Raw genomic sequence first — 27,704 nt, forward strand, 5'->3', positions numbered from 1 at the left:
TTTGTTACTGGGACTAAAACCATTACTTTTTTTTTTCCTTCTTTAAAAAAAGCTTTTGATAACTTCCATGGTTCAGTTTTGTGTTTTGTAGGTTGGATCATGTTACTTGGTTTGTTTTTTTTAATTTCTGTTTTGATTTTTACGTATTATGTTCTTTGTCTTTCATATTATCCTGTGGTTTGACAAAAAGCAAAATGAGAAGAAAAATTGTACTTGCAGGTGTAGAAGGGGAGAAACTTCCTATTTGTCTATATTGGAAGAACATTAACAGAAAAAAAACTAGGGGAGAAGACCCTGAATTTTAATGGATTTATGCCATGTAACCCTGAATATGTCTCTTGAGTACTACTAGAATAATGTTTTGAATATATTTATAAGTAGTTAAGCAAAAAACAGGGAGATTATAAAAATATTTATGACAATAGTAAAAGTTTTGTTAGAATTACCTAACTAAAACAAGGCTTTATGCACCATCTTAGTCTTATACTTGTCGGCAAAAGGATTATTCACTTCTTCAGCACTGTCACAGAGAAGTATGGAATTTTACAAGAGATGGAGGACTGATCTGTACATTTTGTAGAGTAAGGGTCTGATTCAGCACATATTCACCGGGAATAATCGGACAAGAGTATCCATTCAGACAAGAAATTTTACACATTTATATTTAGTGATTTTTATTTCTTGTTTTCATCATAATGTCCATACAAATATATATGAAAAGGGCTCTTCAGCAAAATCCCGATGGGAGCAGTGTAATATCCTTTAATCCCCAAAGACTATTATAGAATTGCAAACATGACAGCATCACCATGTGAGCCACACACTTTTTATTACAAATATGGCTTTTATTTTCTCAATTGCTAATTTAATCACAGAATGGTGGAAACTGAAAGGGACTTCTGCAGGCCACATAGTCCAATCCCCCTGCTTAGGCAGTGCCAGCTGTAGATTATGTCCTGATGGCTTTTGAAGATTTAAAAGCATAGAGACTCCACAGAACAACCTGTGCCAGTGTTCAGTCACCCTCACAGGGAAAGTTTTGCAATGTTCAGAGGGAACATCCTGTTGTTTAGTTCATGCCTGTTGCCTCTGATTTTGTTCCACTTTGAAAACCTTTCACTTCTCTCATTATGTTGAATCAACAGCAGTATTCTTCTTGGAAAGAAACTGGCTTACAGCTACAGAGGAAACTGATTTGAGGATATACCCTTTCCACTAGAATAAATATTTTTTTCTAGGATACAAAAAATAGGACAAGAAAGCAACTTGTGCAATGAATCCATTATTGAACTCCTTGTCCACAAGAGAATAGAATTGACACAATTCTCTCGTAACTGTTGGGAGAAAAAGAAATTTAAAAAAGAAACAGACCTGTACTCAAAATTAAGTTTTTTTCATGAAAAAAAGCAATAAAAATACATTAAAAGGACATTCTGCTACTTGAGCTACTTGAAAATCAAGAGCTTCCCCTTTTTGCTTCATTTTGGGCAAGGTTGATTGTTTGATGAAAAGGCTTACTACTTTCCTCCAGTGAGAAAGTGACGGTGGTCCTTCTAGCAAATTCTTACAGGCAGTGGAGTAAGGAATGTGTTAGTACCGTGTCAAATTGGTCAGAGGGTCAGAGAGGAAGGGAGCACTGGGTAGGGATGAATGATAACAGAAGAACCTTCATTTGGTGTTTCTGGATATTTGTTAATAGGAAAGAGTGGATTTAAACATTCACACTGCAAAATTTTGGTGTGCTTTGTCATTGAGGCAGTGAATTATTTAAATATACTCTCTGTACTGAATGCATGTTCTCCTGCTTGGCTTCAACTGAAAACACTTTTTTTTTTTTTTTCAATATTCTGCCTTACTATGGCATCTCAGGACTGTTTGTTTAGGTGAATTTGCAAATACTTCATACAGAAATTCTTCTGGACTTTGGGGCAAATTATATCAATATGAGTAACTTTGTTTCAGACCTTTTTTCCAAAAAATACATAAAATGGTTACAGAAAAAATAGAGCCAGCACAAGTTAGCAGTCTCACACAGAGAAAATGAACCATATAGTGAGAGTATAATGATACAGTTCTTTATTTAAAGGAATCAGAAGTTTTTAATTTACTCTAAACTAACTGTTATAGGCCTGTTTCAAGAGCCCAGTAAGTTCTTCCTGGATATCTGCAGTGTTCCTGTTACCTGGACTCATAACAATATAAGCACATACTTTTTATCCTTTTGCCCTTGACATAGAGTCTTGGTACACAGAGATATTGTTACATGAGATATTTGGTTTGTTCTAAGACCATGAGAAGAATAAAATCTGTTTCAGAAATAAAAATTTCTGTTTTTCTAGATCCTCATTTAATGTGTGTTTTGTTTGTACAATTCTTTATGCACTTCTTTTTTATTATGTAACTATCAAGTATTTTGACAAGTTGAGCATAACTGGAATTTATCATTTTCCTCCTATTGTACCCAGAAAGTTTCTACCTTCTCTGTTCAAGGAGATAAGGCAGTTTTCACAGCCTAAGGGTAGTGCTACTTCTAAAAAGCAGTATATCCTTGTCATTTGGACTGTCTCTGTATGTGTAAGGCTACTAACATGTACAAGGAATTTTTCTTTACTTTGAGAAGAAACTTGGAGATATTCCTAGCATGGAAAAAAAGGAGTGTTATTAGTGGGCCCTTAAAGGCACTTGATGAGAAACTTGCTGCAGCTGAGTGGTTACCTCAGATGCTCACTCTAAAATCTGATCAATGATATTGGTTTGCTTGTGTTTGTAGAGAGATGTGCACAAATTTCAAGATGTTGAACAAAAATATCTTTCATAAGTACATTTTATCAACAGTTACACATGTGAACACTCCACAAAGATAACATTTTAAGTCACAATATGTGTGATTTTTCTCAGTAGATATAAAAAAAATTAGGTTGCAAGAAAATGGATGATATTTCTGTTCTGAATAAGAGCTAACATGGCTATAATTAATAGAAACTATCAATATTGACTAAATATATCAGTCACTTCAATTTTAGGCTATCAGTTAAGTCTCTAAGTATGAACATCCTCATTTATAGAAAAAAATTATTGATTTGAACCTCTGAGGATTTTATTGAAATGGTAGCTATAAGAGAAACTGAAAAGTCTTGGTTCTGCAATTCTGTTGCTCCACACTTCAAACAGTAGGCTGAAGAACAAGAAGATGGACAGAAAATTTGGGGATGATGTCCAGGGTCTGAATCTCACAGTAGATCATAGATAAAATGGTTTGGGTTGGAAGATCTTCTACTTCTAAACCCCCTGCCATTGGCAAGGCCACTTTTTTTTGTGCCAGACCAGATTTCTCAGAGCTCCATCCAGCCTGGTTTTGAACACTTCCAGGGATGAGGCATCCATAGCTTTTGTGGGCAACCTGTTCCAGTGCCTCACCACCCTTGCAGTATAGACCTCCCCCCAATACCTAATCTCAATCTGCTTTCTTTCAGTTTGAAGCCATTCCCCCTTGTCCTGTTACCACATTAACATGTAAAAAAATCTATCTCCATCTTCCTTCAGGTACTGGAAAACCACAATTAGGTCACCCCAAGGCCTTCTCTTTTCCAGGTAAAATTATACCAATGCAATCTTTCCTCATAGAAGAGATGCTCCAACCCTCTGATCATGCTTTTCATCTCCTCTGGACTTGTTCATGCAGTTCCATGTCCTTCTGGTGCTGTGACCCCAGAGCTGATGCAGCCCTGCAGGTGGGGTCTCAGCAGAGCAGAGCAGAGCAGAGGGGCAGAATCCCCTCCCTGCCCTGCTGCCCACCCTGCTCTGGGTGCAGCCCAGGACACGTGTGGCTCTCTGGAATGTGAGTGCCATGGCTGGGCCATGTGCAGCCTCTCAGCCACCAGTACCCCCAAGCCCTTCTGGGCAGGGCTGCTCTGGATCTGTTCATCCCCAGCCTGTGTTGATACCAGGGGTTACCTCAACACAGATGCAGCACAAGCACTTGGTCTATTAAGTATCATGGAGTTCCCATGGGCCACATGTTCCCAGCTTGTCCAGATCCCTTTGGATGACATCCCATCCTTCAGGTGTGTCAACAGCACCACTTGGCTTGGGGTCATCTGCAAATCTGCTGAGGGTGCACTCAATCTCTTCATCTACATCACCGATGAAGATATTAAATAACTCTTGTCCCAACAAAGACCCCGGAAGGCACCACTTGTCAGTGATGTCCATTGGTATTCTGAGTCCTTGGCCACAACCCTCCAGATGTGACCATCCAACCAATTTATTATCCATCTAGTAGTCCACTTCTCCAATTCACCTCTCTCAATTTAGAGAGTAGGATGTTGTGAGGGACCATGCAAAAGGATTTACAGAAGTCCAGGACATCCACAGCCCTTCCCTTGTCCAATGATGCAGCCAGTCCACTGCAAAAGGCCACTGGGCTGGTCAGGCAGGATTTATGCTTGGTGAAGCTGTGCTGGTCTCTCAAATCACCCCCCTGTCCTCCATGTGCCTTAGCACAGCTTCTAGGAGGCTCTGTTCCATCATCTTCCCAGGCACAGAAGTAACCTTGACAGGTCAGTACTTCCCAGGATACTCTTTCTAACCTTTTTAAAGATGGCACAATGTGCCATCTTTTCCACTCACAAAGGACTTCTCACTTGACTGCCATGACTTCTCAAATATCACGGAGAGTGGCTTGGTAACTATATCAGCCATTTAGCTGAAGACTCTGGGATGTATCCCATTAGGTCACATAGACTTGTCTATGTTAGGGGTCCTTAGGTGTTCACAAAGCTGATCTTCCCTTACAATGGCTTTGCTATCCCAGTCTCCATCTGTCTGTCCTCTCAAGAGGTGTGCAAAGAGAGAAATAAAGATTGTGACAAAGATTTGTTGAGTACCTCAGCTTTCTTTTAATCTGTTGTTACCAGTTTATTTTTAGCATTGTTTATCGGTGGTGCACACCTTCTTTGACTTTCCTTTTCTGGTTAGACCTTCCATTCATTTAGAATAGCCTGGAGGTTTTCAGAGCTTCTTCCAGCAGCCTGCAGCTCCAAAAGACAGCACACATGCCAAGACTCTCTGGATCACATCACTGCTTGGCAGAGTTCTTGTCTTGCCTCCAAGACACTCCCATTTTAAGGCAAGTTATCAGAGCCCTTCACTATGTTCTTGCTGAGTCAACTCTTTTCCAGGATCTTTGCGTCACTTAGATGATCTCAACTGATCAGACAATAATGAAGAATCTGTACTTAGTTTTTGATTTTGATGTTTTGAAATTCATTAGAATACTACAAAGACCAGTACAAATACACTTGAGTGCTTTTCTGCTTGAGCGGAAAAGTATAATATTGCTTTTTGTTCTCCAGGAGTAGCAGAATAACATATATGAAAATCGTGACAAACCATTACGTAAAGTGGACATTCTACATAAGTATTGCCATATAGTAATTTTTTCCCTTCAAAATTTTTGAACAGAAATTATTCCCAAATAACCATGTGAGTTAAAGTGCAGCCATCTATGGTGGTGTGTTAGGCAGTGTGCTAAGAATCGAGTCTTTTATAAACACAGACAGCAGAACACTCTTTAATAGCTGTGCAGTGCCAAATGATTATGGTAGAGCTTTTTATTTCTGCTAGCCTTTCATTCGTTGGTTTTTTTTTCCTATGTACCATATTGAAAGCTACATATATTGGAATTGCCTGTAATCTGTAAACTGAAAAGAGAACACTTGCTGTCACTTCCTTTTTTCTAAAAGCATATACAAAATAACATGCAAATTCTTAAAGCAGTTGGTGTTAAAATGTTCTCTTCCTCATATTAGAGTCTAATGAGACATAAAAGAACCTTTGACATTTCAAGATGCCTCTCATTTACAGAAGTTAATCTTTTAAAGACTTCATCATCTGGGTGGGAAAGCTTGATCATGTGTCTAAAACAAAAAAACCCAATTGGTATATCAGTCCTGGATCTAATTACAGGGTGCTATCTTAGAGGTAACAGAGAAGTCAGAAACAGTGTTGTGAGGCTCTCAAAGCTGCACAGCTGATAATTATTCTTTTATTCTTAGCTTAGTGGCACCGGAGTGTTATACTTGAAAAGCTGTTAACCTCAACATTTTCCACCACATTGTATAACAACAAAAGTGTGGGCCAAATTTAGAGCTTTGGTACTGTTCAGGAAAAAGCTTTCCTACGGTTGTTCTGCCCTTCAGAACTGCAGGTGTGCTTGTTTGATGGGTACTTTGCCATCATTTAGAAAACCTTTTATTTCCATTTAAGATTGGTCTGACAGCTCTGAGTTCTCAGAATTGTCAGGAGGTGCCAAGTCCAGCAAATCTTAAGCCTAGCACTGGCCATCAGAATTTTACTGAGCCTGAGTGGTCAGTCGGATCCCCACAGCAGACGCAGACCCTTGAAGTGTGGCAGTCTGAAGTGGGAGATTGTGAGAAGCAACCTGAGGGTGAGGTACTTGTGAGTGATGGATTCTGCTTTCTAATGTGCTTTGAGATGTACTGGTAAGGTAAACAAGAGATAAAGATTCCTGAATGTAAGGTGCCATTGGTAATGTATATATTTTTGCTAAATTAATAGCAAACTGAACATTTTATTAGTTTTACCTGAATATTGTATCCCTTGAGTTTATTTTGTGGTTTTCATACTTCTACATACTCTCTTAAATATTAGAAGGGGAGTTAAGAAGGAAGATCTTGTTAAGAAAAACATGGTTCCCAATATCTGATTTTCAAGAATTGCTATTGGGCAGACTTCAGGCTATCAGGAAAGTAACATCATTCAAATTTGTTTTAATGTGTTCAAGAACTAGTGATCTGTGATGTGTGTTGTATCATAGACCATTATGGATTCCCTTTCAATAGATAAACAGGCTGGAAATCCTGACTTTATTGGCCAGGAAATTCCTTTGGATGAGACAGCATTTGTAGTAAGTATGCATCTGAATGACAGAGTTTACAATTTAATGGGAAGGGTTTTTGTTGAGTGTTGTTTAATGTGTTTACTGAAGTGGAAAACACTGCAAAATTTTCATTAAATGGTTCTGCCAATTAATTTCAATTCAAACTTCTTCCTGTGTTACTGTTTTTCAGATGATAGTGAACTTTATTCAAAATTGTAGGGTGTTTTTGCAATAGCCACAAGTATGTGAAGTTTAAAAGTTGTGAGGGAACTTGAAGTTTCTGAACATGTGCTCAGAAACATAAAAAGATACAGGTGTAGCATCCAGGATGTTGTAAAGTAATGCACTGAGCTATTTGGCAGTAGTCCACGCTGGGATGCTTTATTTGAAAAGGAGTTTTAGTTAATTTCTTTTTCTGATTTTTGCTTGTCTGACATTTTGAAAATAGGATAATTTGATGTGAAACAAGTTAAGAGAGATGTTATGGATGTGAAACAAGTCAAGGGAGATGTTATAGATGTCCATAACCAGCCCATCGAAGAAACATTTCTCTCCCTTGGAGGAATGTTTGCATGTAGCTGATCTAGATGTGTCCATGCCAGCCATTTCAAAACTTGATGTTTCAGATACACGGCTTGCAGGATGAGATACCTGGGCTAGAACTCACTCAGCTCTGAGTTCAATGTGGAGAAGCATTCTTGCCTTCAGATCTACATTAAAATAAAAAATAGCCAGGCTTCAGTGAGGCTTGCACTCTTTATATAGGATTATTTTTCTAAAATCATTTGCATACTGACAGATTTCCTGTTGTTGGGGAGTTATTGAAGAAGGGTACGTCTTCCTGTCTGTAACTGAAACTTCTGCAAGACAGTTAGTTCCAATTGAATATTTAGCAATTTTGGTAAAATCATGGTCATTTCCCATATTGTGTTCTATGTCCAGTTCTAAAGCCTTTTCATCGGTTCTTTTGTGCTTATAGACAACAGGCAATACTTTGTGCCTGCTCTAGCGCGCACACACACACACACACACACACTCACACACACAGAGAGACTCTGGGTTAGAACAAATACGACTGCAGTTATTTGAGCACTCCTTTGACAGCTGGCGCTTCGGTGGGCCGGCGTGGTTCGGGGCACTCACATGTGCTCTTACACCTTCCCTCACGCTTCTATAAAGGTTGCCCGGCTGCTTTCTGATGGTGCCGCGGTCGGTAGGTAAGAGAAGGGCGGGGAGGACGGCTCAGCGCTCCAGCCGGCGGGGGCTGGGTGGCTGTGGGAGGCTGTGGGTGCCTGGCCAGCCGAGCCCCGCGCTCTGCGCGCCATCCCTGCCCGGCCGCGGGGCCGGGGCGCGGAGCGGAGCCGGAGCCTCCCTCAGGGGGCGGCGCTGCGGGCGGCAGCGGCCCCGGGCGGCGGCGAGCCGAGGCCAGGGGCGAACCCCGCAGCACCAAAGTTACTTGTCCGCGCCGCCCCGGTGTCTCCTCAGGGCGCGGCCCAGCGGAGGGGCAGCTGCCCGCAGCATGAGGGAGCAGCGCCCGTGTCCGGGCTCCGGGCAGCGCAGGATGGGCGCGCTGGCGCTCCCCGTGAGCCCTGTGAGACGCTTGCGAGCTGAGCGCGCCTTTCTCTGTCTTTTCGCAGAGGAGGCCTACCAAAAACTGGCTAGCGAGACCATGGAGGAGCTGGACTGGTGCCTGGACCAGCTTGAGACCCTGCAGACCAGGCACTCCGTCAGCGAAATGGCCTCAAACAAGGTAGGAGCCCGCGGGCTCGGCCCCGCCGCCCCGCTCCACCCGGAGCGCGGGCCGGGGTCGCGGCAGCCGCGGCTGCGCTGGGTCAGGGGCGGCCGGAGGGGTCCGGGCGCTGGAGCGGCTCCGGGCGGAGAGACTTGACCAGGAAAGCAGTGTCCAAACGTAGGTTTGGGAGAGGGAACGGGTTCTGTTGTGGTTTTATGCACCAATTCTTTTAAATTTCAGTGCAAGTTGTAAAAGTGATGCAGGTCTTGTAAAGCTAAACTGTTTTCTTGTGTGCGTCAGTTTAAAAACAAAAAGAGATTGTTCAGGGCTGCTGGCAATTATCTCCTCAGTTGCTCCTTCTTTTCACAGAACCCCATAAAGAATTAGGGATCTTTCCTAGAAACTGTGTAGAAAGTAGCATGAAAGGTGATAAAGATAGTTCCTGAGCCCAGAGGATCTGTATGGTGGATTCTACTTGTAAACAATGATGATGACACCTCTCATAACGCTATTTGTTATGAAAGAACATGCTCTTAACCAAAGTGCCATCACAATAGGCACCTACATCCAGAGGTGTGCTTCTGCCACAGAGTGCGCACTTCCTTCACATCCTGGAAGCTGAGGATTTGCATTAGCTGGGAACTCTGTGATGGGATCTGCTATGGTCTGTATAGCTTCAGCTTTGCATTTTGAAATTGAGTTTCCATATCTTTCATCCATAAGTAAAATTTCTTTCCTGATTTTGATTTTTAAGAAATATGCAGGTACATTTCTGGAGTTAGTTTTTTTAAAGGTGAATTAATAAAAGTGCTGTATTACTTCAAAATTTATTTTTATATTTTTGATCAACTGAGTACTTGAACAACATATACAATTAGAAATGATAAGAAATCTTTAATTACACAGGATAGTTTTGCTACTGTTATGTCTGCAAAGGCAGCTGATGACATTTTAGCATCTTTTAACCATTTCAATTGTAGTTAATATTCTAAGTTGGAAGACAGTTTTGACTCAGATTGTGCTTTCTTAATACTCTACTGTCTTGCTTTGACTGCTCTTATTTTAGTATCTTTTAACCTTTTCAGTTGTAGTTATTATTTTAGGTTGGAAGATAGTTTTGACTCAGATTCTGCTTTCTTAGTACTCTACTGTCTTGCTTTGACTGCTCTTACCAAGTATCTGCTGTTTGTTATTGACTGTTTTTAAGTTCCTGTTGAAGTGTGCCTGCATGTCAGATATGAAGTGTCTGTACACTTGTGCAGTTTAATCCCACAATGTAATATTCCCTGTGCTTTTCTTGGCTTTACAGACGCTTAGCACCAATTTGATCTCTGTTTTAAGAGTTTCCTGCCTAGCATTTCGCTATTCTCAGAACTGCGTTTTCTGTTTTTATTGCAGCTGAAAGATCTTATTACTCAGTACCTATTGTGTATGCATCTGTAAGCTACAAAGTCAAGGGTTTCCAAGGTTTTTTCAGCACTGTTTAACCCTGAGACTTTGTTTTCACAGGGAGTGAGATCAGACTGACACAGGCAACCTGGTCTTTTCTTGCTAACAACTTTGAACACCTGTCAATTTCCTGGCTTGTGATGTTTGTATAACCATTCTTTCACAAAATGCTGCATTTTCTTCAAGTATTTATTTCTTAACTCCCTATAATAGATAAGATATGCAGTGTCTTTGATTAACAGTGAGGGTAAGCTGTTTCTAGAATGAGGTAAAAGTAATTGCAAATCAATGTTTTTAGGTATATTCTGCCAGGTATATTCAGATTTTTACAAAAAGAGGACATTTTAAAAATAAAACTTGACAACTGATTTGCATTTATAGGTAGACTTAGAGGTGCTGCTGAGTTTGATACTATGTTTTGTTTGTACTTGTTTGAATAAGTATTTTCACTGTCTTTTTGGAAATCTAACTTCTTGTATACAAATTTGTTTCATCTTTCAGTGTTCATTTGGGAGGTTTTTGTTTTGGTTGGTAAAATAATTTTAAAAAAACCCAAAGAACAGACAAAAACACCAAAAAAATCCATACCTAAAGCAACAACAAAGTGTAAATCTGTGCCACTAACAAGCATGTGAACAATGTTGAATATAAACCAGCAAGCCCGTACCATAGTGTGAGAATAATTAATGTAGGAGGGTTTTCATTTTGGGGTACAGCAGTTTATTCTGAAGAATAATTTCAGTTCTTCTTGCTGAAGCATACCCAGCATTTATACAATACCTCCTGTTGTAATATAACTGCAAACTTCAACACTCTCAGTGAGGCATATAGATAAATTATACTACTTTACCTTAGTGAGAAACTGAAGAAGAAAAGCTTTGCTCAAGGCTGAGAACACAGACTTCAGTACAGACGTGAACATGCAAAAGTACTTTGTTCTCTATCTGAAGAGTAGGTCCTGTAAAATCAGATGGGAAAGTCAGGAAAAGGAATGTTGGTGGTACAGACGGACATAGTTTCTCACAGCGTTTCTCTCTTTCCTTTTGTCTGGCTCTCTCAAAGAACTAACTCACAAGACTGACTGATTGGTGATGGGGTGATTTTTCCCCCTGGTCTTTCAACTACTTCCCTTACTTATTTCTCTCCCTTTTATTTTGTATGCAACAGCATTCACATCAGTATTAGTTTTCTTTATTTGTGTGAACAAATGCAAGACATAAGGGGCGGCATAAGAATTGAACTCTGCACTAGGTAAGAACTTCTGCCCATTGTGGAAAGACTGCCATAGTGGAGGGGAAAAAAAACCAGGATGGGAGCAGTATTTCATGTGGATGCTTGGAGTAATCCAGGGAGTGAGTCTTAACTCCAGTCGCCTTCCATGCAGTGAGTTGACAGTTTGAACTGTTGGCTTCATCTGTTTGGAATCCCTTTACTGCTGTAATGCTTGCGTGGGACTAGCATTAGCATATCCCAATCCAGGGATATTTATTTTGTTTACATGCCCCTCAAGCTCAATTAGCAGTAGTCTATGACGTGCCGGCTCATGGCTTTGGATGACGGAAAGTGGAGTGACGCAGATACATAAGAAGATCCTTCTTCTCCCTACTTAAAATTGATTAAAGCAGTAGTGACAGGATGCTATCTGCAACCTCTGGATGTGCCCTGGTATGTTGTGGGACTAAGTGTTACCCAAAAACCTTGAAAGCAGGCTGTAGATCTGTTCTGTAGGAAGCCTGCTGTGATGCTTGGCTGCCTACATTACATCAGTATGACTGAAATATCCGGATGATTTCCCATTTTCCAGCCATCTCCATGATACAAAGATTTCCACATCTTTCAGCCATTGCCTGTGAAGTAGCTGGTGCACCCATAGGCATAGTTTGTAAATCAGTGTCGTTTTGAAAGGACATAGTATGTATTTGTATGGTCACTTGTTGTGTTATGAATCTTACATAAGTAAACAGTAGTGTGTTATGAATCTTACATAAGTAAACAGTGGTGTTTACTTACATTGCTAGCTTCAGAAATGGGGTACTAGCAGGAGAAAACCAGCTTTTTAAAAGTGCAGGAAGTTTGTCATCTTTGTTCTCCCCTAGAAACCCTTTAAAATTTTAAAAGGCTCCAAAGCAAACATATAAGAAGCACCTTAAATTCAGAAAATTGACTAAAATGTCTTTCATTTTTGGAGAACTGTCTGGTTTTCTTTATTATGTAATCTTAATATTGCCTGATGTTAGTGGACTGTAGTATTGTTGTGTTTTTCTGAATAATGCTTTCTTGAACCAATAAAATATAATTTTAGGAAATAGTTTGCAAAGCTGGGTCATTAGAGATAGGATCCCAAGGCATAATTAGATGTCATTATTTAACTGTTCAGATTTCCACATATCCCAACCCATATCGCTTTTTGTTAAACTGAATTGTGAGTAATATCTCCTGAAAACTATGGGGTTTAGGAGGCTACTAACTTGTTGATTGTGATTTCTAACTTTAGATACAGCTGCACTTTGATGCACATATAAAAGCAAATGATATTTTAAAATTTCCAAGTTGCAGAGTGATGATTTTTTGATTTTTTTCTTTTTAATATTTTCTTTCTTTTTTTTTAACGAGTAGCATCCTGGGGTTTTTTTTCCTGCTAAATAATATTAAAGCAATATTTAATAGAATTTAAATTTTCTGAGAGAAGAACTGTCTTCTTCCAGTATGTAGTTTACCACTACCTAGTTTATGTATCTGAGTTATTCTGTTATAGACAATACACAAATTAAAAATTCCAGTGATAAAGGTGAAGCAATTCCTCTTTGTTAGACTGACTATTTGTAGATTAGTCAAACATGGAGGAGTATGTATAATGAAACTTGTTTGCAAAAGTGTGTTTTCACTTCTGTAATCACAATTTTGCAAGCATCTCTTGTTGGGTGCTTTATGTGCCTAAGTATCTGAACTTAGACATGGGAAAAGTTTCAAACTGAGTCGTTTTTGTTTCAGCTTTAGCTCTCCTGCAGATGATGTTTTTTGCAGGATTTGCTAATAACTGGTAAACAGCAAGAGTTTAGGTGATGTCAGTCATAGGGCACTTCTTTCCCACTACAAGTGCAAATGAATTCCTTGTCCAGGAATCTCTTTTAGGTATTAGAGCTGAGAAAATTTTGATTTCATTTAGTCGGACCCTGTTAACTACAAATCTACTTTTAGAGTATAGACTTTCTTATAATTGTCCGGGTTGTATACCAGTATGTGCAAATGCTTACAGATTAGAGTAGAAGTTATTTACAGACAGTTACTAGTGCTATTCACTTTTTTTAAAAAAAATTGAGATTTCTTTTGGTGATTTGAAAATACCCAAAGTACCAATTTTATCAACCAGCTAATGTCCAAAGCCTACCCTAATGTAACACAGGACTTATATTAAAAGTCCTGAACTTATCACCTTCTATGTGCATTGAAACAATAATCTTAATGGTACTCTATTTTTAAAAAAAATACTTACCTTTAAATATTTAATGTAAACCAAAATGATACTTGAAGGCAACTTGAAATCTGTTCAGTTACTTTTTTCTTTTTTTTTTTTAACATTTCCTCCTCTGCTACTTTGAGCAGTTTTGTAATCACATTTTCTTAGTGCTAAAAAGTATTTCTCCTTTCATCTTTTCAGCACTAAAAAGCTCACACGGTAACGGGTAACGGGTGGCTGACTAACATAATATCTGGGGAAAGAGTGAGGCTAAGTTTATTACTTAGGTCAAATAATACACCACGTATAAACCCTAAAATGCTTCAGACAGAGGTGCTGTGTGACCGTCACTGTGTTTTCCCAGTGTTTTCCCAGGAAAGCCCTGCTGCCAGCATTCCAGCATGACCCTTGCTGGGGTGAAAAAAGCAGGGCCAGAGCCCCTTGGCAGCTCTTACACAAAAGCCCCCACTGAATGGAGAAGCATTATTGTGTAACCCCAGGCTGACAGTAGCTCTCTGAGTTTACCCAGGCTCAGAATAAACGGAGCTGATGACAGACTGACTTCTGGTTTAGTCCATCCATCTGTTTTATCATGGTCTTGTTCTGTGAAAAAGCTTAAGTGCTGTGGTGGCCAGTACTTTTGTATGGTCCTAGATAGACTGTGTCTAGAACTAATCAACGTGACTGAGTCTTTTGTTAACAGGCTAGATTTTACCGTTGTCTTTTTTCTGTTCTTGCTTCCAGCTTTGGGGTTAGGTTCATGGCACAGTGAGGAGCTTGTCTTCAAAAATTACCTTTTGTATGTAAAAGCATATTTTTTTTGTAATGGATTTTCCAAATGTGGAAGCTCAGCTGGAGTAAAATTATCTCCTCTGTCATAGCCACTGGTTAAATTGACCTGTTTCCATTTATGGGACAAGATAATATGTCATATCCACTTAAGAGGATTTAAACATTGGTCATTCACTTGGGTTAGCTACTGCACATAAAAAATAGGTGCTGGAAACATAGCACTAGAAAACAAATTTGTTGTTTTCATGAGTGAATATAGGGTTTCTTATGTGGCAGTCCTCTTATATAATGTCTGGCAATGCCATTGCATTTGGCTGGCTGACATTATGGTTTAATTGGGTCTTAAATTTTCAGATCTCTCTAAGAAAATCTGAGAATTTGATTAGCTCTTTAGAATGCTGCTTGTGATTAAGATTGTGATTAAAGGGCAGCTGTTAGCAAGAAACTGCTTGTTCAATGCTGTGTCAGGAAAGTTTTTTATTCATTAAAGATTTCAGTTTGTACAGTGACAAAGTAAAGGTATACTGATAAGTGGCAAGCCTCAATTTTAGTTAATGCACACTTGTGTGGCTTCCCCAATTTTGTTGTACTTTATAGCAAAAGAAAAGGGCAAGAGTATTGTGGAGGTAAAAAAGGACTAGTTTTCTAGGAAAACTGCTTGCTGTCCATTCACTGAAACCAAACTGAAAGAATTTTAAGACCTCTGGGCTTGAGTGCAGTTCCCTGTACACAACTTCACCTGCTCTCATGCAAGACTTCTCATGCTTCTGGAGAGCAGCAGGCTTGCTCTGGGATAACTGCAGTGATGAGTGAGGTGTACATATATGTATACATAAAAAAATAAAAGGAGAAGCACATTCCCTGCTGTACTGTACAGGGATGTGCTGCAGCAAGATAAAGGGTGAAACTTGCCTTCCTGCAGATGCTTTGCACCAACCACTGTTTATCATTTATGGACACTTCCATCTTCTCAGAAACAAGTGGATGGAGTAGTGGTACCACTTCAGCTGTGGCTGAATCTCTCCTTTACAAATCCTGCTACTTCCATAGGGGTTGTGGGGTTGCTGACAAATGAGAAAAATCATGAAACATAGTTTTTTGCTAGGATAGTGAAGTAAATGTGGTGAGTGAGGCTCAAGGCGACTGAGCTGTAAGCAGCCCTTACTCATTGTGCGGGTACATAATGGCAATCTCTGGCCTCCTTGGGCCATGACAAGCGGGCAGTTGTGATTTCAAAACATCTTAAATCTGTGCTAGGGTCAGCCTCTTCCACACTTTTTGGGACTCTTCCCCAAAAAATTATCCAGCACCAGCTATCCAGTTCTGCACCAGTGGAAAGGATCCTGGAGTTCACAGACATAGACATAACTGCTTTTTGAAAGGTCCTGGGTGTAAGAGATGTGTAAAAGAGACAGTATGCCTTTCAGAGGGTTGCTATTATTTAACACTTTGCAGCTTTTTAGCTGCTTCTAAGATTGCAGAGCTTCTTGGTCCCTAATAACTTGATAATTTTTTCCATAAATATAAACAAATGGTCCATGCCAACATACAAACAGACCTTTTTCTGTAGCCTCTTTAATTATAGGAAATACCACAATATGAAAGATTCTTTCCTTTAGCATAATGGGACAGAAAAGCAGACAAAATGTTACAGAGTAAATAACTGAGGTGTAATATGGGAAAACTACATTATTTTCAACCACTATAATAACTGATTTTAAAATTATGAATTTTTTCCAGGAATTGAATTATTTAGTTAAGATGCAGACATCACTGTGGCTTTTTTTTTTTTTTTCGGTATTTACAAAAAAATTTTTTTCTCAAAATCTCTTATTTGTAAAGGTTTTTCATGGGTATGCATATCTAATAACTTCCTTTTTAGTAATAAGGTGGTATTCATGACAACTGAAAGGTATAAGAAATATCTAAATACTTGTGGCTCCTTATGACAGTATTTAGAGCCAAGAATGCTGTCCCTGTATTCCTGGTAGGGTGCTGCTTTAGTCAGGGTTAGACTGTAACATATGAAAATTTTAGGAAAGTAGTGACCATCCTTTATTTTTTTCCTAAATCAATTTTGTGTTTCTAATAAGAGGCAGCTTCTACTATTATATGAAGTTTTGGGACAACAAATGTGGTATTTGCTGAAATGTCACTTCAGACTTTGTCTCATAAAGACACTCTACTAAGAAATTGTTCTCCTGTTTCAGTTATATTTGTAGGGGTTTTGGTATCATCTGCTACAACTTTACATGTTTAGGAGACTCACCACAGGATTAAGTATATTGTAGATCGATATTTCCCCCGTCTGTGATTGTTTGTTTGTTGGTTTTTAATAAAGTTTATTTCAGTAGAAATTGATCCCAGTTAACTCACAACCAGTCCCCATGTGAGGTGCAAAACTGAATCTAGGCAAGCTAAGGCATGATAGAAAGTGATGCTACTCATCCTGCCTTGAAACCATGTGAGCAGGGCAGTGGCTAGCGCCTGCCTCTTGAGCTTGTTCACCTCTGAGCCGGTCAGAGGTGAACCTGCTCTGTGACTGCCCTGTTATGAGCCTGGTGGGCACAATGTGCTGCCTTGGGGGGCTGCTGCTTCATCTGGGTCAACAGCCGAGGGGCACACTGCTGTGCTAGGGCAAGTTCAAGTTCTGCCTGTTGTTCTCTCTGTTTGCCTGCCCCAGGTGTTGAAAAGAAGCTGCACAGACAGCAGCACCATCTCGTCTCCAGCAGTGGAGCAGCACTGAATCAAGCTAATGTGTCAGGCCTGATTACAAGATTCTCTAGAAACAAAATTTAAACAGCTTGCTGCTTTTATTAAATTGTAGCCCACTAATATATTGCTGATGAAAATGAGCTGGTTGAATACTTGTATAAGATCCTACAGCAAGACAATTACATCAACTAAACCTTCCACTCAGAATTGCTGCTGGTTTATGCAAAATGAAGTCAGTGTTAATTTTATTCTGGAATAAACAGCCAAGCCTTACAGGAAATACATATGGTTAACTTCAACCTCCTAACCATTCCACTATGTCAGTCATATTACCCAGATGTGTAAGTCCAGGAGTATTTTTTGATGCATGTAAAGATGTGCGGTTGTTAATTGAATTTGTTTACATGATTTAGAGGACCTGTAAAAGCAGGCATTAATATATTTAAACCAGGCTATCTGATTTGTGTTCAAGGCTGAGTGTACAGCCTTAATGCAGTAGTTTTATCCAGTGTTACAGACAACCTAACAGTGCCAGCTGAGATGTTAATATTTTCATAAACATGATTTTTGTGATCCAGAATCAACTGTTATAACAGAGAAGTTTTTTTCTAATGACCAAGAGTAAAATAAATAGCAATAAAGATGCTTTAGTTACTGTTAAATCAAATTCTAAGAAGAGGACTACAAACTGAGGAGGTAGAATTTTGTAATAAAATACGGTTCTCTTGTTTTATACCGATATCTGTCAATAGATTCAGAACCCCTGCACAGGTTGGTGTTTAAAAATTGTTTCAGTTGCAGGGACTAGATATGAAGATATATTTTCCTACTCTCTTCCAGTGTAGTGGTTTATACTGAACATTGTAAAATATAAATGGAAGGATTATTTTATGTACAAACAGTGACTTTTCATAATATATTGTATCCCACTTTGGTGCTTCAAAGGGTCATCGAAATGAAGAGCAATTTTTAATAAGTGAAAATGTGATTAATGTGTACTTGCTGACACAAGGAAGCAGTTGATTGTTTTCAGAGCTGATTAGAACAAAGGAAGGATAAACATTCTAGGTTTCCTTTAGTTTTTGCTCTTCAGCAGTATTTCTACAAAATTCATCCCTGGTACATGGAAAAAGTAGTTCAACTGTAATGAGTAGAAGGCGCAGTAGAGCTTAGAATAAGAAAAAAAGAAATAGCAGGATAGTACTCTTTCACCTATAGAGTATAACACAGTCTATTTAACAGAAACAAATAAAAAGCAGGCTGCTGGATTGACAGTGTGGACCTGAGCATCTTCAAGTATGTTTTAATGAAAAATTGCCAAGACAGACTAGAAAACAGACTTTTTTACATATGTAATAATGTTTTGAGTAGTTAGTGTGTTTGCTAAATTTTATTGGCACCGTGTTAAGTAATAACAAATATAAGGAACATTTGAATTTTTATTTTTTAAAATCATTTTAATGATTTTAGAACTTTAAAAAATAAATAAATAAATTTGCTCTTTGCTTCTGCACATGATTATGTAGGTGTGCTGCTGCTGGCTTTACATGTGGTTGATGTTGTTAAGTATGTCAGCAATAGTGTTGGTAAGCTTTGTGGCCACAATAGTGGCATTGGAGAATTTTTTACCTCCTGTACAGCGAGGACACCCTGATACCTTAAAAATGATGAGTGGGTAGTATGACAGTCTCCAACAGTTTAGTTTTGGCTGTGTTTTCTCCATGCACAAAGGGACTTTCTCTACAACTACACATGAAACAATGTTTTCAGTTTGGTAGCTGAAATGAATGAATGAAATAATTATATTTGAAGGTTAATCATGAACATGTTTGTAAGGATGTTTCTTTACTGAACTCTTGTTATTTGAATTAAACTGCTCACTTCTTTGAGGTTCAATAGCAGCGTCTCAGAACCAGGGGGACCAACAGATACTTGAGACCTTGCAAAATGAAGTGTTTATTTTACTTTCTAAACCTGTAGTTATCAGGAATACTTCCCTCTTAGCCTTAGCCCCTGTTCAGCTTCCGCTGCCACAGAGAACTGGAGCCTAAAAGTACTTCAGCAGCCTGATCCAGATGCATTTTTGCCTGAGATGTAACGCGTGTCGAAGCAGACCTTGTGTTTGGTGTTGCAGGGAGAGTGCTCCGATTGCTCTGCATTTCTGCCCTCTGCTGCTTGCTGATCTCCTGGGCAGAGGGTGCCGGCTCCTGCTCCTGCTGCTGCTGCTGCTGCTGCTGTGAATGCTCGCCCTGCTGATCCAGGCACAAGGATAGGAACCGCCTGGGCCTGTCCTAAGCAAACAGGTCCGGGGGAAAAAGTGCAAGCCTGACCTATGCCGTGGCCAAAGCAACAAGGAGAGATGAGGGTGTCATTTTGTAGTAAATGTAGGTGTGGTGCCTCAGCAAGAAGCCAGAAAGTGTCCTTGATGCCTTTGCAAAACTATTCTGTGTGTATGTCTCAGAGTCTTTCGGTTATATGCTGCTTGCGGGAAAACAGCTTTAAAAAACAAAACAAAACAAAAAAAGAAATTAAATCTGTAAGAATGCCTTTAAATTACTTATTGTTTTTGCTTGCAGTGGAAGAGAACTTTCAGGTAGAGAACTTATAAGCATGTTTAGTCCCAGAGGTGTTAATGTGGTGAATTTTCTGACAAATCACTGAATATCTTGTTTGGCTACATAAACTTTAAAGCCCAACGCCCAGATTTCTCAGTAAAATGACTGTATTTTCCTGTACTCTAAGCATGGGCAGAGTTTTGTGTGCCTGAATATTGGACCCAGGTAAGATTACATTTTGAAATTTGGTAGTTCCCCCCTCCCCCCCGTTCATCTCATCAGTAAAAACTGGTGTGCGTCTTCTAGCTGGGATGGATTTTCTGCATCTCTTTTTGATTGTTCCTGAAAAGGTTTCAGGATGAAGAAGTTTTTGATACTTTTGGTAGTCAGAGCTTGGCCTTTCTAGCACAGCTTTCTGTACATACATTTATTTTAAAAATGCAGCAGATAAATTTTAAATACAAGATGATAAAGTGCTCTAAAAATTTGTGCAAAAACAAATATTGCCATTTGGAAGCTAAAACAAATTTTTTTTTGTGGTTAGGAATATACATCTGTAATTTGATCTTTTTTCCCAGGCCTGTGAAAGATAGATAGGTTATAGGAATGATAATACAAAATAAAATAATAATACAAAATAAAATAATAAAATTGTGCTGTTGGGATAAAATAAATCTGCAGGAAGAAAAATAGTTTGATAACTATGTTGTGGTGTTTTGTCTTTTCAGCTAGATACTATTCCTGTGCTCATGTGTCTTTTAGATTGTATAGATGTGGTGTAAATAAAAGCATGCTGATGTACATAGGCAGTTTTGGTTTGTTCTTGAAATTGTTATCAGAGCTTGAAAAATGTCCCCGTTGTAGAAAACTAAAGCTGCCTTACTGTTTAGAGGCAGAATGAGAGGACAGATGTTGAGTTTTAAATCTTATTGCAACCTGTCATTTCAAGTGTGGCTGAGTAGAAAACCCTGCCTTAATTACTCTTGAGGGAAGAGTTATATCAGTTTTTTTTGTTTACTTTCTTTGTTTCCTTCTACTGTGTCTTGGCTATTTTGAAATAGCATGCTGTACACAAACCTTTGTGTTCTCCAGATTCTCTTCACCCCCACATCCTGCCCAGCAGTGATGTCTCATCTTTGGGTGTTACACATAATTATGTTGAATGGTAGAGTCACACTGACCTGTACTGTGTCTGCTGATTGTTGCTGATGGACTCATAGGTACCAGCACTGGAAGGGATAAGATCCATTTCGACTTGTACTTCTTCTACCAGACTATCAGGGGTCTTTGAGAAGTCTGTTTTCAGACTTGGACAAATCGTACTGCTTTGCTTCATAATGGTCCTTTTTCTCTTATAAAATTTTCTAATCAAGACCTGGGACTTTAACTGGTATTAGGAACTTATATTTTAATATGAGGTGACTAATAGAGTAGTGCACTAGACACTAGCCAAGGCAAATCCTCATTTTTGGCAGGAAAAGTATGCGTTGTGCTTACACTGGATTGGGTAATACCGGGAATTCTCACCACCTAATGCTCAGAGAAAACAGTCTAAAAATGAGAAACATTTTGTTTTTAAAAGCAAGGATTATGATTTTTACATGTGTAGCAGTAGATTAAGAAGTAATTAACAATATAGGCATATCTTGTGAAGTGAGTATGAAAATTGACTTAAATATTCACTGAAGTTATCAAATATTGCATCTCATTTTGAATGGAATTTGCCTTAGATGAGACATAAGCTCCTGGGTAAATTTACAGTCCTGCACGGATGAACTGCATTTATTACATGGTTTCAGGTTGTTTTCTCTGGTTTGGAGATTGAACATAAGATGGGATTGAACAGGAATGGGCAGGACTGATGTATCAGGACATCACTCCTGTTGTCTGAAATGTTTGAACACTTTGTGTGAATTCAACTAGCTGGAGCTAGTGGGAGTCTTTACATTTATTTCATCAGACTGGGAATGGAGCCCAAAGCTGGTTTTATTTGTCATTGTTGTCAGTTTGATAGAGAGCTGATAGAATCAGCTGTTACACAGGAGCTTCTTTGGAAAACTGGGGAAAGCTTATTTAGACACAGACTGTGAACATTTTTAATGTTTCCATCCTTGTCGGGGCAAAGCTGGGCTTCTGTATGTATGCCCATGTGATTGGATAGGCTGATGTCTTTCTGCATCTGCCAAGGTCCTTCCAGTATTTCATGTGCTGCTCAGAGCTTTTTGAGTTGCTCCAAATATTGTATGTAAATGGGCAAAAAAGCAGACAAAGTTTCCCAGGTTGGTTTTTTTTTTTGGTGTTTTTTTTTTTTTTTTTTAAACAAATGAAAATGTGAGCCAAAGATGATGATGCCATACCTATTTAGCCCTTATTGGCTTTGTGTGATTTTAAGATGTTTTTCAAATTAGGGATGATTTTTATAGAGACATAAGAGTATATATCTAAGAGGACTGAAATATGAAAAATGCATTGTTTCCTGTTAAAATACCTAATAATAATGAAAGATTAATAGAAAATCTTTTACTTGAATAATTTCTGTGCATTTTGTATCCATATTGCAAGTCCATCAGAGAATATAGCTCAATCTAATGTTGCATTTCACTTAGTGGAGCCTAATCACTTTTCAGTATGTGACATTACTTTCATGTTTTTTAACCTACTTTTCACTTCAAATTCTGTATGAATGATGAGATTCATTAGTTTAGTGTTCAGAAAAGATAATTTATGGGTTATCATTGGTTAAACAGAGGTCCAATTTTAAATTAGGTTTTCTTTAAGGGTTTTCTGTGCTATGTGAGTTCATAAGTGAACTGTATTATCAAAACTAAAGTATATTAATTTGTTATGAATGTACTTTTAATGATTGTTAAGTACAAAATATTAACTGATTATAAACCATGCATAAAGGCAGTGTTAGCAAAAGGAGATTATTACTGTATGGTGTTACAGTACGTAGTGGAAACTGCTAAATACAAGCCACATTGGAGTATTTTAAAAGAAAATATTGACTTAACTCTCAAACTGTTTACTTGGAAATATGGATTTATTGTCAAACTGAGGTTTCTCAGGAGCAGCACTAATTCTTGTAGAAAAATTAGCATAAAACCATTTTCTACATTTGAACAGTCAGTCGTGAATAATATTAAAATATTGAAAAACAACTCCTGGAGGATGACTAAATGTTTGCCTCTCACCTAAAATCCATTTCTACAATGTTAATGAGAAATGCATATATTTATACTCAAATGTGTGACTTGAGATAGTCATGGTGCTTGCTTTGGTGTTAGATTAGTTTCACAAAAAGAGGAGAAATTCATGCAGGTAAGAGGACTCCTACAAAATTTCTACTGTTGTGATAACTGTGTTGGAGACTAATAGTAGGGGTTGTGTGAGTTGTAGCTCTCTTAGCTAAAACCTGGTGCAAAAATGGCAGTATTTGGAAGGGCTTCTGGCTGTAGCCTGTGGACTCTGAGCTTGGCGAGGCTTGAGACTTGTAGCACAGGAATGGTTCTGGGTTAATACCTCTGTCTCACAACAACCTACGCTGTGGAGTAGGAAGGAGCAAAACACTGTTGGGATGGAGTGATGCAGGTCTGCATTCGTGGGAGACCCTCAAAAGGGGACATGGTGACGTGGGACAGTGAGGAATGCTCACTGCCAGGCGTGGGCGTGTCGCCTGCTCTTATCAGCACTTGGCCAACATCTCCCAGCATGGCCTGGCCTGAACCTGCTGAGCCCTGGCTGTGTGTGAGCTCGTCTGTGGCTGATGAGCTGAGCACCTGGCCATGGGGCAGAGCTGGTCCACATGACGGGAATGTAGCAGCACCCAGCGTGTACTGTCAGCACCACACGAGAGGCAGGGACCCTAAAGGCACTTGGTTTCTGTGCACAGCATGAGGGGCAAATCATGGTATCTATAGGCAAGGAGTAAGGAAACATACTACAAGCTGCCTCATGCAAATACTAAGTCTTCTTGTAAGAGGGATTTAAATCACAGAGGTAATAAGCATGCTGTTCAGGAAACTATAGAGCTGCCTTTGGCCTGGTTATGTTATCATGTCTCCATCTCCCTCATGTGGAGCCATAAACCCAGCCTCACAGTATGCCTGAATGTGGGACTGGAAACCACTTGGGTTTTGTGATTGCTTGCTTAATTTGACCTAGAGGCATTCAGGTGAAATGCTCTCTTACACAGAAAAATAAGCATGATTTTTTTTTTTGTTTCCCTATATGCATGAGACAAGGGTGTAATGGATGAGACTAGTTGTTTCTCTTGTTCCAGATGAATAGATGTTCATTATTTTGTGAAGCTCTGTAGATGTGGAGCACATTTCTAACATCTAAATAAGTAATAAAATGAAAGGTATGAAGGACACATTGAAATTATTATTACCACTTCTTCCTTGAAAGAACAATGATGCTGTCACAGGCACCTTAATAAGAAATACAACAGCCATGGTTTAATAAAACTGGAGTGTGAACCAACAAAATTGCATGAAACAACTTGCAGTTTGCTTTCAAAATGTTGGTATCTACAGTCTATGATTTGCAGGCATTTGCTAAGGCATGTTTATCAGAGCTGTATTGAGCTTGTTGCAGTGTTAGTAATTACTTCATATTCCACAAGTCTCTGGTTTTGTCTGTGGAATCTTTTTTTTTTTTCTTCTTTCACAGCTGTACAAAGATGGATGAAAAACTCATTTCTTTTTGCATGAAATTACAACCATTCAACAGTATTTCTGATGAACTGTTAAAGCTTGACTTTGGCAAGGTCTGCAGCAGAAACGCATCATTAAAATAAGAATGCCATGTTACAGGAGATGTAAGATTAATCCTGCAATACCTGTAAAAAACTTAGGTTTGTTCTTATATAGCAAACTAGTTTTCTGTATGAAATAGGAATCCCTGTAAAGCTTAGTTTGTGCTGGTATAGCTGTATCAATCTTAGGATAAGCGTGTCATTGCAGCCTTCTGAATTAAGTATTACACCTCTCTGCACTTTTCCTACATATAGCTATCTGCAAAAATGCGTAATGTGGGTATAAACTTCTTTCATGGCTATGCTATGGTAAATACTTACAGGGTGCTTATTTATTTGCAGGGTGCATCTACATAAAAAAAATAGAAGTAAGGTTTTCATACAATTCTGCATTTTTAGGGTAATTGATATGTCAGTTGCCAATATTCCGTCAGAGCAATAACCACCAGAACTATTTGTTACAGCTTTCTGTCTCCTCAAACCTGCTGTCATAACTGCAGCTGTTGTCATGCCCTGGCCGACCTTTCTGTGATCTAAATTAGCTTTTAACATTAGCTTCTCTGTATTTTACATAGTTTTGATAGGATCATATTCAGGGGAAAATAAATACATAGCATGATATTGTAAAAATATTAACATTTGTTGAAATTAAACTCCATATAGCATGGGGTGTTTTTTAGAGACTATTACATATATATGTGCTCTGTAATTATGTGGAAAACTTTCAAGAGAATGATTAGTATGTATTGTTTCTTAAAGGATTGACAGTGGTCCTCAAAATAGGTGTTGTTTCTGTTGTCTGTGCCGTTGCTCACGAGTATCTATGGAAAATGCTGCAGCTGTAGAGAGTACCTGTAAAGACCCTGCTCTGGTATGGTTGAAAAATTAGTGAACTGTGTTGTGGCATTTATGATCTGAAAGAAGCTTCATGTTCCTGTACATTCATAGCTAATGCTTTTACTATCACTAGAGGGCACTAAATACAAACATTGAATTATATATCTTATCAGAATGTATTAATTTTTTTTCTTGTTAAATTTAAATAATAAGGGACCCTTACTCTTTATTAAACACCTTAGCTCCTGGGTTTTACTACATAATTCCCCTAAAGTAGTTCAAAGGAACGTCATCATCTCAGTTTGTTTAACAACAAAAAATTCTCGTATTTTATTAATAAGAATTATATATTCCAAATAAAAATATCTGAAAAATGAAACTGCATAGGCTAGTCCATAATTTTTAACAATTGTAATTCTGACAGGCCAAAGGTTTCCAAGAAAACCTTTTTAAAGCAGTATAATCGTGCTGCAGTTAGCACACTTAAAACTTCCTTCAAAAGAACTGGAGATATGTTCCACTTACTGTCATCAATTCTCAGCCACCAGTGAAGTTCATCTCTTTCTGATATCAGCATGAGATCCAGCTTTGTCTCTGTCCCCACAGCTCACTTAGTGTGTGGCAGCTGGTTGTCACAGTTGAAACAACTTCTCATATTTGTAAAATTACTAATTGTATGTTTGGAACTTTTTACTTAAATCCTACAGTTTCTCTCCTAGCCTAGATTCTTATGTGGAACCCAGAGAATTTTTGGTGAGGCTGTTTGATTCAGTGTAGTTTTCTTGTCTCTGGCTGTCCTGCTGCTTCCTCTAGTCTGGCTCTGGGTTTTGGCTGAGTCCATCCACATGCTCTTGCTTGCTGGATGAAATGACCATTCTTTTCTGCGGTGGTCTTCCAGCACTGAGTAGACTCTCCATTTTGTGGGGAAGCTTTGGTGGTGTACATACCAGCACAGCTCACAGATGGAGCTGGCTAAAGCTGTGAAAACAGTGCTGTGTTTGTGACGAGTAGGAGCTGGATTTGACACAGGTGATTATTGCTGTTCTCTCATGTGGGAAGGTCAGTCTAAAAATCATAGAATCATAGAAATGTTTGCATTGGAAGGGATCTTAAGGATTATTTAGTTCTAACCACGTACCACAGACCTTTTTCATGTTTTCAAAGGTTCATCATTTGGCTTATGAGATTTGTTCAGGCTGTCTGTTCTTGTTTGTAGTGCATACAACCTTGAAAACTAAAACTGGTGATATGCTCAGATGTCTACTTCTTTGCTTTACTTTCTGCTGCTTACTAGACAAGATGCACTACATCCAGCACACTTGTATTCAGAATTGATGCTCAGACATCTCTCAAAATGCTCTTTGTGCAATAGTCAATCCAAGGAGTTGCATTTGAGAGCACTGCTCTTCTCTCAATGCTAAGTACATTTTTATATTACCCATCACTTATCTGTAGTAGGAAAGACCAAGGTGGTAAGTCTCCCATGTGACAGTTCATAAAAGTACTGCAACTGAATCAGAAAATCAGAGAATAAGGTTGAAAGTGACCCCAGTGGCTCATCTGGTCCCACCTTGTTGCTCAAATAGGATCATCCTGGAGCACGTTGCATGGGATTGAGTCCAGACGGTGCTTGAATATATCCAGTGAGGGAGACTACAGGGCCTCTCTGACAATCTGTTACAGTGCAGTCACCCACATAGTAAGGTTCTTCCTCATGTTCAGGGGGAACTTTCTGTGCATCAGTTTCTGCTCATTGTCTCTTGTACTATTGCTTGGCACCACTGAGAAGAGCCTGGTCCAGCCTTTTGAAATCCTCTCTTCAGATACTATATACATTGATAAGGTTCCGTCTCAGTCTTTTCTTCTTGGAGCTGAACATGCGCAGGTCCCTCAGCCTTTCATTATAAAAGAGATACTCCAGCTCCAAAATCATCTTTGCTTCCCTCTTCCAGAATTGTTCCAGGAGTCCTATGTCTCTTTTGTGCTGAGGAGCCCAGAACTGGACACAGCACTCCAGGTGAGGGCTGAGTAGAGGGGCAGGATCACCCTCTGTGACCTGCTGGCGATGCTCTTCCTACTACACCCAGGGCACCGCTGACCTTCCCTATGTCGTCTTGTAGTGTGTGTTGGTTTCAGCCCAGTTGGTTTGAAGCAGTTTCAGCTGCCTTTCCTTGCTTCTTGTTGCTTCTTTGGTGCTAGAGAATCAGGTCCGGTGTGCTGTGTTTTCTTATTTTCATTATTCTCCACAGTAGCTGTAGGATTATAAGTTAAATAGACTGAGGTTTTTCTTTTACTACAGAAGATTTTCTCTGTCACATTTATAATATTAGCAAGGTTTTTTTTCTACACAACGTACATAATAGAAATTAGGAAAAGAGGCACTAAAACTGTGTGCATTGTGCCATTACGTGTGTTGCCAGAATAAGAGGTTTAGAGCCTCTCTTTTTATTTAGAGTCACAGAAGACACAGATTTTTGGGCGTGACAGTATCGCTATGAAATGCCCTG

At 39.0% G+C, this 27,704-nt stretch overlaps 1 protein-coding gene across 2 annotated transcripts in view; it reads left to right on the forward strand.

The window, feature by feature from the left end:
• The window catches only part of PDE4D (phosphodiesterase 4D), a 348,424-nt gene that overhangs the window by 296,537 nt on the left and 24,183 nt on the right, over window positions 1-27,704 (forward strand). For both annotated transcript variants that reach the window (XM_054286110.1, XM_054286118.1), the window contains exon 6: window positions 8,539-8,651. In XM_054286110.1, coding sequence (XP_054142085.1) covers window positions 8,539-8,651 — 113 coding nt within the window. The remainder of the gene's footprint in view (window positions 1-8,538; window positions 8,652-27,704) is intronic.

This window comes from Melozone crissalis, unplaced genomic scaffold (assembly GCF_028551555.1).
Source record: "Melozone crissalis strain CALT ecotype California unplaced genomic scaffold, PUWL_Pcris_2 ptg000005l_1, whole genome shotgun sequence".
Classification (NCBI taxonomy): domain Eukaryota; kingdom Metazoa; phylum Chordata; class Aves; order Passeriformes; family Passerellidae; genus Melozone; species Melozone crissalis.